The sequence below is a fragment of the Urocampus carinirostris genome, chromosome 15, assembly GCF_059441175.1.
Source record: "Urocampus carinirostris isolate Australia breed hairy pipefish chromosome 15, RoL_Ucar_1.0, whole genome shotgun sequence".
NCBI classification, from domain to species: Eukaryota; Metazoa; Chordata; class Actinopteri; order Syngnathiformes; family Syngnathidae; genus Urocampus; species Urocampus carinirostris.
Window position 1 is genome coordinate 10,627,097 of NC_142363.1, and position 12,892 is coordinate 10,639,988.

Sequence of the window (12,892 nt, forward strand, 5' to 3'; positions counted from 1 at the left end):
TGGCTTGTCCTCAGGTCCCGCCTGCCCGCAATGGTGCTCAGACAGTGCTGATGTCTTTCTGTGGCTGAATGTTGCCTTCGTCCCAGCCATCCCATGGCTGGGGCTCTGTTGTAGCGCTGCTACATTGTCGCAATGGTGAGGTTTCATTCGTCCGGTTGCCTTTTGTCGTTGTAGAGGACTGTCTGGAGTTTTTTTGGTCTGAGTGGCATTTTGCCTGCTGGATTGCGGGGACTGTTGCTCGAATTATGCCCCTGGCATCCCTGACCCACGAAAGATTCCTGCTGCCGCCTCTTGGCCGTCACCTAACACTTTTGCCAGGTTCTACTGTGTTGATGTGGCCTCCACCACACCGCTCAGCGTCGTCTTTAGTCCAGCCATGGGTTCTTAGTGAGGTCGTTTCTGGGATTCCTCATGACTATCCTGGTATGAGTCATTCCGTGCTTGAAGCACCGCCTATGACGTTGGGTAGGGACGTAATAGAACAAAAGTTACGACCGCCAGAGCATTGTCACTCAGAATCCTCGTGTTCTCGCAAAAAAATTCTGAATGTAGCGTCCCTGTGATGAGACGGGATTTAATAATACATTCCTGAAAACATAGGATGTGATTAAATGTACAAGACTCATAGAAGCGTAGTTACATTCTTAACTTTCGGTTTAATGTCTGCCACTATTTTTGCAGCCAGGATCAATATTAATGTCAACAAATTTGGTACTGTGACTAAAAATAGTGTGATGATGAGATAAGACCGAATGCATTTTCATGTGTTATTTGTATCCCTAGTGGTCTAATGGTTGGGGTCAAGCGTGCTTTCCGCCATGATGTGAGTTTAATTCCTGTTGCATGCAATGTTATGCAATCGTGATCAGTGATATATCCCGACTAATAAATCAATGCACATATACACTGCCCCTTACTGTAGTGTGACTTATCTATGAAAAAAAGATCACAAAATTACTATTTTGGTGTCGTGCGCCTTATGATCCTGCGTGCCTTAGAGGGTGGCAAATACGGTATTCTGTCGGCGACAGACCACTTAATTTAAATATTCATCCCCATAAAATGACTGTCCTACACATATTTGAATATTTATGACTACAGTTAACCCATGTATAAAGGTTCAAAATTCAATTGGCCCTCGTAAAGACGGATGCACACCTAACACGCCTGCAGAGAGGGGCATGTGCAGCTGGCTGGTGAGAGCAGATGGAGAAGCTTGAGAAGAACACCAGTAAGCCAAAGGGGTCTAGTGCAATTTTCATTTTGCAACAGAAGTAGTGTGCCATAAAAATTCTCAAAGGAAAATAAAGCTTACAATTTGCTAAATTACCAAAAGTATCTGTCACCAGTCAACTTTGCTTATTATTTGTTGTATTATAATAATTTTTACATGATCATTTACACCAGGATTGTTATACATACAGCCCACAGGCCGGATCCGACCAAATTATCTTGCCTGGTATAAATTTCTGTTTATGTGAAGAAAAGAAGCGATTTTCTAGGTAATTTCTATCAAAAGATATCTTTTTTATTTTGTATTAAATGCAAACCAAATACTCTATCTGTTAGAGGGCAGTAAATGTGCAAAAGAGCTCACTTGAGTTTGTATAGCAAGGTGATTTGGTTTAGGTGTAATTCTGAATTCACTCAACTGTTAAAATAGTCCAGTTAGCAGATTTGTAGGGTAGGCTACTAAAGAAGGCTGAATGATAAAGCATAATACTGAAAAACTAAGCTAAAAATTTGGAGTTGAAATGATTTTACTGATATAGTTTGATAAGAGAAAGTCTGGATCCGGCCCCAGAGCAAAACAGAGTTTGACAATGATACTTTTACAAACTAAAAGGTGTCAATTATATGCTCAGGAGGTACAAAGGATATAAACAATTTTAGTGACCCAAGCGTTGTGAGCTTACACAGCAGAAAATGAATAAAATCAAATCCTGTAAGTACATAATTATCCACTGTCAAATACAATTGTTCATTTTTACTATTTTTTTAAATTAAAAGGTAAAAACAGGCTTTTATTTACTTAGTTAAACTGAATTTATTTTACATGCATTGCCTGTAACAATTTAAATATCAAAACAATAAATTAATACATTTGAAAATGGATTAATACCTTTAAAATTTGGGAGAACACGGCTTCTGCTTTGTTTCTTCAGAAAGCTGAGATTCCTTTTGTTCAAGTTACGTAAACTAAAAAAAGATTACACACCAAACTTTTGTACAGGATCTATTAATACTTCACTTCTGACATGCAATGAAAACAATTCCTGATCATTTAAATGAGTTGATTATCATAACCGCGGGTTTAGAGATCAATGTTTTCATTATCGCAATTGGATTTTGTTCCCTGTTCTGTTTTCGAAGACTGCAAGGTCTTGTGTCAACCATGTCCTTTTTATTTCTTTTGTGTGTTTCAATTGTTTCTTGTCAGGTAAATAAATGTAGTGTGGTAGAATCAAACACATGCATTATTTATTCATGTGTCCCTACTATTTTCTTTCTAGACTATCAACCATTATCCATATCAATGAACTGAAAAATCGATAAGTTACAGTAAAATAGAAATAAGTTTATAGTATTGCTTACTGCATGATAAATGCTAGAGACAATATGGGCCATGTCGATTTATTCGGGTGAGAAACCGTTAACGTAGCTGGCTGAGTTGGTAACCACTGATTTAGATTCTAAATTAAATAAAGCAATGTACTCTTCAATAGTATTGCACAAAACTGCGAAAAATATATACCTTGAGGATGATATTGGAATTTTTAAAAAGGCTGCTGCTAAATGTTATTGCACGTATTTTCTTTGAACTCTTGTTTCAATGCACTATTCTTCATTGTATTAATATTATAATAATTATTTTTTATCATTATTATTATTTTTGTTTTAACTTTAACTTAGGCCAGTTTTTCTAGGCGCTATGTTGTAATTGTTCATTTTTTGCCTATTCATCCTGATAGTTTTTTTTCATTCTCTCCAAAATGTCTCGGCCCCTGGGCTTTGTAGCATATTATTATTTGACCGATAACGGATAATGGATAATTGAGAAAGAATATAGAACAATAAACCTTACAAAATCACCCCCCCCCCCCCCCATAATACATTTTGTACCCTGGAGTACCAAGTCTAATCTTGTTGCAAAAAATGTTTCACAATGTTGAGATTATGACAATCAAGACAATTTTAATACTAAGTGTATATTGCGCCCGAATGGAAAACATGCCTTTTTTGTTGCTATACACTGCATTGATATTTGACGGTTTTATTTTTCAAGGGATGTTTTTTCTCCCCCAAGTAGGATTTGTAAATTAAGTCAGGACAAAAACCAACAGTGCGAACAATAAAAGCCTGGACATTGCTACACCTTGCTTGATGTACAACTTCTAATGAAACCCAGCGAGGCCGTGTTGTTTGTGTTCTGATAAACTAATCACGTCTAATTGTCTTTCCTTTTACAGCAGCAGCAGTCACTAGCATATTAAGACATATTCCATTCAAATCTGCAGGACAAGCGTTTATGGCCTGAGCTTATCAAATGGACAAAGGCTCCTGTTTGAATAATTGGTCCATTTCTTATCAGCGCTGACATCCTTACAAAGATCTGCCGTTGACCGCATCTGCCCAGACAGGAGGGAATGAATCATACGTCATTCATTTAGCCCTGAACCTGCCCGGGGGTCAACACACACACACACACAAAAAAAAGGGCCGAAAGGTCTGAATTTAACAATTATAAATGCAATATACTCTTTTTATGGAGAACATTTTTACTGAAATAAATATTTCTTCAATACGATAAACAGCCGATGAATTTAGAAAAAGTGTGTCAACAATATTGGGTGGCTATAGCATTCAACGAGGCATAGCCAAAAGGTGTGTCGAGAGGCAAACGTCAGAGTTGTGGTACCTGAGGTTTATGTATCACCGTAAAATTCGGACTATAAGCCTCACCAAACTATAAGCCGCACCCAGTACATTTTTAAAGCAGAAACCATTTTGTACATGCGAAAGCCGCACCTGACTAAAGGCTGCATGTGCGCACGTTGAAACATGAGGTATTAACAAAAAAAAGACAGTACACAGAAAAATATACGGTACATATATCTTTAACCCCTTAACCATTTCATAATATACTCATCAGAGAAACATCATGATCAGTCTGAAACAACTTCTTTGAACGTCCACAAAATGGCTTTGTTACATCAAGGACAAGCCATAGAATACAACCGTGTAAAATAGTCACTCCAAAACACACAATAATGCCGACAGATGAATAGGAATCCGCCATAAACATTTCTGCTTTGTTGGACTTTGCTTCGTGTAATCTATTCGTTTCACAACATTATTACCGTTTAGAAATAAATGATGAGGGTCTGTTTATGCTAGTTTCATTCATGCACAAAGCATGAAGTTAGATTAAACTTGCATCTTCCTCGACACATATATTTCATGTGTCTCACCCTGACCTTTACTGCTCGGGCGCCCCTGGCGGCCGTTAGAAAAAATGCATAAATTAGCCGTATCATTGCATAAGCCGCAGGGGTAAAAGCTTGGGAAAAATAGTCCGAATTTTACAGTAGATTTTATTAATTGACTGCATTTTGCACACTAAGGGTGCACCGGATTATTAAGCACACTCTCCAAAATAAGTTTGTGATATTTTTTCACATATAAAGGCGCACCAGATGACACATGGAATTGAAACTGCTGTAATGGCTAGAATTGCACAAAAAAACCCCTGATCACAACTGCATACAATTGCATAACATTGAATGCAACGGGAATTTAACCCAGATCTCGAGCCGGGAAAATATTGTCAGACATTAAACGGGTCCGAAGTACAGTGAACTCGCAAAGGCTTTATGAAGCGCACCAGATTCTGAACGGAATAAAAAGAATGGCATTGTGGGAAATAGTTTGGTTGTCTTGAAAGATATAAATAAATGCATGGCCGCACATATTCAAATTGTTTGTCACAATGCTTTGTTTGGGAAGAGAAAAAGTAAAACAACAATCTCTCTACTCATATCTGGTACCATAACTAAATATAGAGTAATAATGAGGTAAAACCTTATGCCTTTTCATGTGGCATATATATTCCTAATATTCTAGTGCAGGGGTGCTCACAATTCGCAATGATCGCAACAAGGCTTTAGGGCTAGGACCTTAGCTTAGCCTTTTGGCTGAGAGTAAGTGTCCCGGCTCCTAGGCTTTGTAGCATATAATGAACTGACCGATAACGGATAATGGATAATGAATAACGAAGATAGATCAATAACCCTTAAAAACCCCTTTTCAGAAAGCTACTTACAAAATGACCCAGTCCAAATGATCTGCCTACCACAAAAACATGGAGATTAAAAACAGTCTAGCATACAAGAAAGAGTTCTAATTGGTGGAACTGAATGCTCACAATATTTATCAATGCACACTTAAATCAAATGCATTTAATCAAAATTAAAATGTCTAATACAATAGTTAACTCAATCAATTCAAGCCAGACTCGTTTTAATTGCCAATGTCTTTGTTCATTGATGCTCTTGCAAGAAATAAGTATAACTGTTCTGCAATAGTGCAATTTGATTATTCGGGAAAAAATGTAACACCATGTACTCAAACCAGGCAAATACTTACATTTGTGGTCAATAATCAAAATTCCAACATATACCTAAACCGAAATGTAACAGTTTTTTGCTCTTTATCTATTTGTAAAGCATATTGATAAACTCCAACATATATATTTAATGTTATAAAAATGTAAATGCAAATAATACATGGACTCTTAATCATTAAATACTTGTGAAATTATTAGTAAAAAAATAAAAACAAATAATTGCAATAAATTACATGTTACATGGACAAAATTGGGGGTTCTCCATTTTGCTACTGCTGCTAAGCAACATTGATCTCCATGCTGAAATGCTGCATTTGACTGATAGATTACAGCGTGTCCCAACAAATACAATGCACTCAATACTTTCCTGCTAGTACTACCTCAGAATAGAATAGAATTTACTTTTATTGTCATTCTTTGTAACCATGCACACAGAACGAAATGTCAATACACCTGACCCGTACAGTTAACTATAGCGAGCCAATGCAGCCACAGCCAAACAGGGCGCCGCCATTTTGGACCCAACTGCTGTGTTGGGAGTCATTAGGTGACCAAACCCTCCAATTCCAACCCTTAATGCCGAGCGCCAAGCAGGGAGGCAATGAGTACCAATGTTGTAAGTCTTAGGTATGACTCGGCCGAGGCTTGAACCAGCGACCTCCCAGTCTCGGAGCGGGCGCCCTACCATCTAGGCTACCGAGCTCAGTGATCCACCGGTAGATCGCGATATACGTAATAAGCTCTTGTGGTTTAGTGGATAGGATCAAATGCTCTCCCTTACCAATGCTACCTGGTTTGTTATGCAATTGTGGTCAGCGATAATATTTTACGACTGATCCATTATTTCACAAATATGGTAGCGCATTTCCAATTTGGTCTTCATATAAGGCTCACAGGTTTAATTCAAGTCATGTTTATTTTTATAGCCTGAAGTCACGAGACGTCTCAAAACGCTATGCAGACTTCAGACTATGTTTACTATCTATCTATCTATCTATCTTGCCCAAATACCCAAACAAGTTAGGCACCTCGGCACCTAAGTTGGTCATGCTTTCGTCCCTCCAGATGAAACGGGACACCAGAAAGCGGCCATGTCACTCGGGTCAGGGTGACACAACACACTCTTCTGTTCAACAGCAGGGCCCGACAGCTTTCACTGGTTTACCCCTTCCGCATCATACGGATGCCCAGCCCATCCTTAAGAACGCGTCCACAATCCCACTATCCTTTCACAACACCTCTCCACTCCTTCCTACCACAAACAAAACGTTTACAACATCCCCTAATCTAGAACCTACATGGGGGCCAGGAAAAACTGACAAACCTGAGCATGATGAAATGAATGAACCTTGATAAGGGGTGACCATGCTACGACAGATGTTGCAAGGGCATCAACAGACAACACACATACATCATCAACATGAAATGTAGGCAATGATATAGGTAATATTTCAATATCTGGCCAATTTGGGGGTTTGACTTGAAGTCCAGGAAATACAGTAAGGATAATGAATGTTCTGGCATCAAGAAGATTGTTACAGTACTTACCCTATAGATATAATCTAGAAGAGGGTCTTTGTGGGATTTGTTGTCTTCCGAAGTAGTAGGCTCCAACAGCAGACTCAGAGGAACGGCCATGCACCAGTCCAAAAGACATAGGAGTAGAGACACCACCAACTGAAAAATAAGCACAGTTATCAAGTGTAAACAATTAAAAAAATGAATTAAATACATTTGATGAAGAAAAAAACATTGTGAATGAACAGAAATGAGTAAAAGCAAAAGGGGTAGAGAGGAGCCAATTGCACAAGTGAAAAAATTCCTCCATAAAATGCACCATTCCAGCATGATACATAAAGGTCCTTCAGATCTCAGCCATTTCCTTTCCAACATGTACCTTTTTGTCTGCTTCCACCGTTGAGTGCTCAGCGCTTGGCAACAAAAAGGCTGTCGTGGCCACGAATATCTGCAAACAGACAAAACAAGGAGAGAAAAAAAATACTCATCAGGTCAGAGGAAAGGCAGGCATGCAGTTTTTGTAAGGGTCCCAATCTGTCTTAATTTTCTTATGAAATGATGAATCCACAATCAATGTTTGCATCATTACTTCTTACGTAATATGCATTATCAAAATTATTTTATGCTTTTCTTCATAAGAGTCTGGTAGGTTAATAGCAAGTCAATTGGAGTAGAAATTTTGGATAAAAAGTTGTTATATGTCATTTTGTTGTGACGCTAGCCATTAACAATAGAGACAAGCGTGCTCATGCTAGTGGCTGCGTCAATGAGCTACTTCAGGGGTCAACATAAAGTGGCTCTGGAGCCACATCCAGCTTTTTGCGCTCCCTGGTGACTCACTAGTAATTTTTCAGAAATGTTTGATAATGGAAAACAATATGGTTTTTGTAAGAGGACAAACATGACATAACTATTCTAAACATTTACCAATGGATATAGGAAAACATCCATCCATCCATCCATCCATTATCTGCACCCCTTATCCTCAGTAGGGTCGCTAGGGTCCTGAAACCCTTACCAGCTATCTTCGGGCAGTGGGCAGGAGGCACCCTGAACTGGTTGCCAGCCAGTCGCAAGGCACACAGAGACATACAACCACTCATTTATACACACCTAGGGACAATTTGGACTGGACAATTAACCTGAGATGCATGTCTTTGGAATGTGGGAGGAAACCGGAGTGCCCAGGGTAAACCCTCGCAAGCACGGGGAGAAGATGTAAATTCCGCACAGGAAGGATGGTAGCTGGGTTTGATCCCATGACCTTACAACTTGTGCCGCGGACGCGCTAACCGCTCAGCCGTGTGACCAAGAGATAAACAGTATACTTATATATACACACACACACACAGTATGTGTTGCCTTCCGTGTACGGCTTATTATTTTAAGTTTTTAATTTTTGGCTGGGTTTTTTTGGTCCATTATGTTCCTTTCAACATTTTGGGTTGCCAACCCCTGAGCTAGCCAAAAAGCGACGCTGAAGTAACGGTTAAATACTGGTAATAGCTGATTTATAGTACAATTCACTTTAGGCGCAATTAAGTCATTCTTAAAATTGTATTTGTTCTCAGCTTCCAGAGATTGGGCTTTTTTTGCGGCTCTCAAACATAAGTCATGTCGTTGTTAGAACCAGGACTTCAATCTAGTTTAAAAAAAAGTGCATAACCAAGTATTTAATATACCAATACAACTGTAAAATGCATTTTGTGTTGGTTATTTAAAATCCCAAGGACAGGTGGCCACCCAAGGAAAATAAAAAAATGCCTCAAGGAAAAAAAAAGTTCTATCCCTGCTTTGTAAGAACAACATATTTTGTGGCACATTCATCTCGTGGCACACGATCTTGTCCAATGCCCCAAAAAAAATATGTTTCGTTACAATTTTTTACTATTTAGGTTCTGGCAATCTATGGCAGGACACTTCAACTCATTCTTCAGTAAACTAGAGCAAATTTGTGAAAGGAAAATAGAGGGCAAGCGGTAATAGATTAGAAACAGAATAGACACTAGAAGGGTAGTATTTGTTTCCTGCTCTAGAAAAAGAACTGAGAGAAAAAGTGTTTAGTTACTTAATGCTCAGAACCAAAGATACTCATGGTGGTTGGGGACTAATTTAACACACCATCTTTAATATTCGGCATTGAGTAGCGCATGTGCATAATACCTCAATAATTTTTTTAGGCAGAGTTGGATCCACATTTTGGAGAGGCTCCCAGTGAGAGATGAGAAGCTGAAAAACGTCGCAGGCGACCTGAGCCACAACTTTGTTTCCAAACTGCACACAACAAGAAAAAGAGTTACAGATAACAGTTAGGTGGATGTGTTTATTGCATCATACACGAACAGTTTACAGAATATTTTTGAATTCCAAAAGACAGTTTTTTTTATTGTTTAAACATAAGTGCAACTAAAATTGGATTCCAGACTAGGAATGAATATTTAAAAACTGGAAAACTAGCTTTTTTTTCTTTTTCTTTTTTTGTCAGAGGCTAACAATAAATGTCACATTCAGGTGTGATATATTTTGGTGTTTTTCTATACTTTTGGTCAACAGTTCATATGGCAGTCATGTCAAACATACAGCCCCCGGGCTGGTTACTTTTTAGGGTATGTCAAAAAAAGCTGGTCTCTAGAACATTTACATCAAAAGTTATGATTTTTTTTTTTAAATAAATATAAACCAAATGCTTGCCCTGGCCGCTGGAGGGCAGTGTTGACTTTGTATAGCATGGTGAGTTGGTACAGTTGTAAAACTGTATTCACTTATCTGTTAAAATAAACCAGTTGACACATATAATGCCAAACATGAAATTATTTTTCCCTATTGTTTGTGAATAAATGTGTTGTGTTTAGAATAGATCTTTTTTACATCCGTCATTACAATATGTCGGGTAAGTAACTAATATAGGCTGAATGATAAAGCATAATACTGAAAAACAAAGCTAAACAGAAAGTCTCGATCTTGCCCCATAGCCAAACTGAGTTTGACATTCCTGGTCTATGTGGAAACCATAGTGTTTTACTATAAACATAATTACTGTATAATTTTGAATGAACTTGTAGAAGGAGTATGTATTCCTAAAAGTGAATATAATATGGATGCTACTCTTACTACTTATCTCCTTCTAATGTCCATTTTTATATTTCGAACAAAATGAACATGATGTTCACCATCAAAAAGTCAAAAAAAAGGCCCTTATTAAAGAATGTCCCAAAATAAAGATATGTATTTATGAAATAGCAGCAACGATAGGAGAGTAACTCAAACACCTCCTGGTTTCTTTCAAATGACTGAGCAAGCCCAGTCTTTGAATATTTGCTCATTTGTCCTCTTCATTGTCACTCATTTTCTAGTTCAGTCATTTACTGACAACCCACTTTTTTCTAGGAATTAATAAAAATATCTTGTAAAAAACGCCTCAACCTAATTTTTGCAATGGTCGGGTTTTTTTCGTATTCTGGAGGATATTGACAGAGTTCTTCGCAAGCTCATAACTTAAACTATTTTTTTTTTCAGAACAGCATTAATTTAGTTCCACTTTTACCCTCGCTTCAATTTCTCCAGACTTAGACACAAGAGTTGAAAGGAGACCACTTCCTCGTAAATGTGAATTTCTTCAGTGATTTGAAATTCTGCTTTCAGAAATAGAATTTCCCCATTTCTTCCAGCTGAATGCCTCTCAACATGTAACAAGCCTAGACAATGCAATGAGTGTAGAAATGGGCAAACACAAAAAGAGGCCCTGAGAGTTCAACACCTGCTTTTAGAAAAGAGACAGTCAGTGCCACTCTTCATCCCCCCCTCTAGAACACACTACCCAGCCTCTACCCTCTATTTTGGGGCTGGCGGAGTCTGTGTGTCAAGTTGTACAGGGGAGTGATTACTGCTCCATTAGAGATGGAAAGGGGCTTGGAGGCTGGAAGGAGGGGGGATGTAGCAGGAAGCCGGGAAATGTAGCTGCTTAAATTGGCCAACATCTACGGAGACAGAGCAATCTCAAAAATTACACCAGCACATAAGTCCCTCTCCAATAAGAAGGAAAAAAAATTAAACTGGTTTTGGGGATCTCTTCAGTCAGAGAAAATAGAGGACTGTTACAAAAATACCAACAAGTATAATTAGCGTACTGATTATTGTCCACAGGGGTTCATTATTATTTTTGTAGAAGGTAATCAATATACTCTTGCCAAAAATATATTTTATGTAAAATGCACAACCCATTTAATTCCAGATAAACCAGCCACTAGTGATTTATTTTGGCACACTACACTTTGCATTACATTGATTAGAGGGCGTGGTTCCAAGTAGCCCCCTAAGGACAGCTGAGTAGCGGCTCGGATCTGAAAATAGCTAGGTATTGTGATTTTATGGCAAAATGACTTTTCTTTAAGTGGTTGACTGAGTGAGTCTTTTTAATCCTACTTCAAAAAATAAACCTGGTAATAACATAGTAACAAAATATTCATAATATAAGTTATTTTGAAATGAATATAAAACTGGTAGCCTTTCGTGTTAATTAGTAACGGAAAGCAGCTATTAGCTTAAAAAAAGGTTGAAGACTGCTGATATAAATAAATTACAGACACACATTTAATCAGTCCATCAAAGAACCAGGGGGCTGGAGGATGTGCTGGATAGTATAGTCATGCTCGACCCCGCAGGTTTTTTAAATTTTGTTTTATTTGTCAGTGTAGCATAAAATGGTGTAACTAAGCAAAGGCCTGCTTATAGTAGAGTCCAAATACCAACTTAAACCCCCAAAAAGATGAAAAGAGATGGGTTGATTCAAGCGTAGCTAAAAGAATGCACATCCTGGCACACGCATCATGAATGAGCTGACTGAGGCTGGGATTATGACTTTTAGGCAGGAGCTGGCAGCAGAGGGTAACAAAGTTCCAAATTCAGTCCAGTTCCTTTAAAGGTTTTGGTTTACATTAATCAAAGACGCCTTGCATTTTGAAAATTTGGGTATTCTCCATCATTGACCATGAAAAAAACACGCGCGCTAACTTTGTAACTGTGACTGCAAGTGTTTTCCTTCCCTAAATACAATACAGAGGAACCTCGGTTTTCGAACGCCTCTCAGTTCGAACAAATCAGAGTCCGACCAAAAATTTCGAGAAATTCTTGCTTCGCTGTTCGGTCAAAAAAATCGGAGTTTGAACGCCGGTAATGCGTGAGTGCGTACGCTAGGGTGCCATGCTGAGCGGCGTAACGGGTGTAGATCGCTCTTTTTGTGACCAACTGTTGTCGCGTGCGGACGTGCTTCGTTTTGCTTTCGCTTTTAATATAGGTGTACGAAGTGTTTTAGCCCCTAATTATGCCTCCGAAGAAAGTCAGTGCAAGCAGGAAAGTTGCTACAGGTGAAAAAAGAAAAGTAGTGCGAACAACTATTGCTGATCTTGCCTGCGCATTCTGCTGACCACCACAAAGGTAAGAAATCCTATTCATAATTCTTTTCTTTATCCTTTTTTTTATTTTTACACGTTCATGTTAGCGTAATCTTAGGTTAAACATTTAGTAAACATTCAGGGTGTTGGAACAGAGCCCAACATTGAGGGTGTTGGAACGGAGCCCCCTTTCCAATGAACCGCTCACCACTTGTTGTGGAGACCCGGGTGCTAAATGACTTGTAAACGACTTGATTTTTTTTTTATTTTTACACGTTCATGTTAGCGTAATCTTTCGTATGGAAGATTACGATAACGCGAATGTACGATTAGCCTGGGTTAGTTTTAAGTTTACGTT

The 12,892-nt window shown here is 38.4% G+C and overlaps 1 protein-coding gene across 3 annotated transcripts in view; it reads right to left on the minus strand.

The window, feature by feature from the left end:
* Nucleotides 1-12,892, minus strand: part of ralgapa2 (Ral GTPase activating protein catalytic subunit alpha 2) — a 180,868-nt gene that overhangs the window by 93,270 nt on the left and 74,706 nt on the right. For all 3 annotated transcript variants that reach the window (XM_088353749.1, XM_088353751.1, XM_088353748.1), the window contains 3 exons: nucleotides 9,308-9,418; nucleotides 7,524-7,592; nucleotides 7,175-7,303 (listed from right to left, as the gene is read on the minus strand). In XM_088353749.1, the coding sequence (XP_088209875.1) occupies nucleotides 7,175-7,303; nucleotides 7,524-7,592; nucleotides 9,308-9,418 (309 nt within the window). The remainder of the gene's footprint in view (nucleotides 1-7,174; nucleotides 7,304-7,523; nucleotides 7,593-9,307; nucleotides 9,419-12,892) is intronic.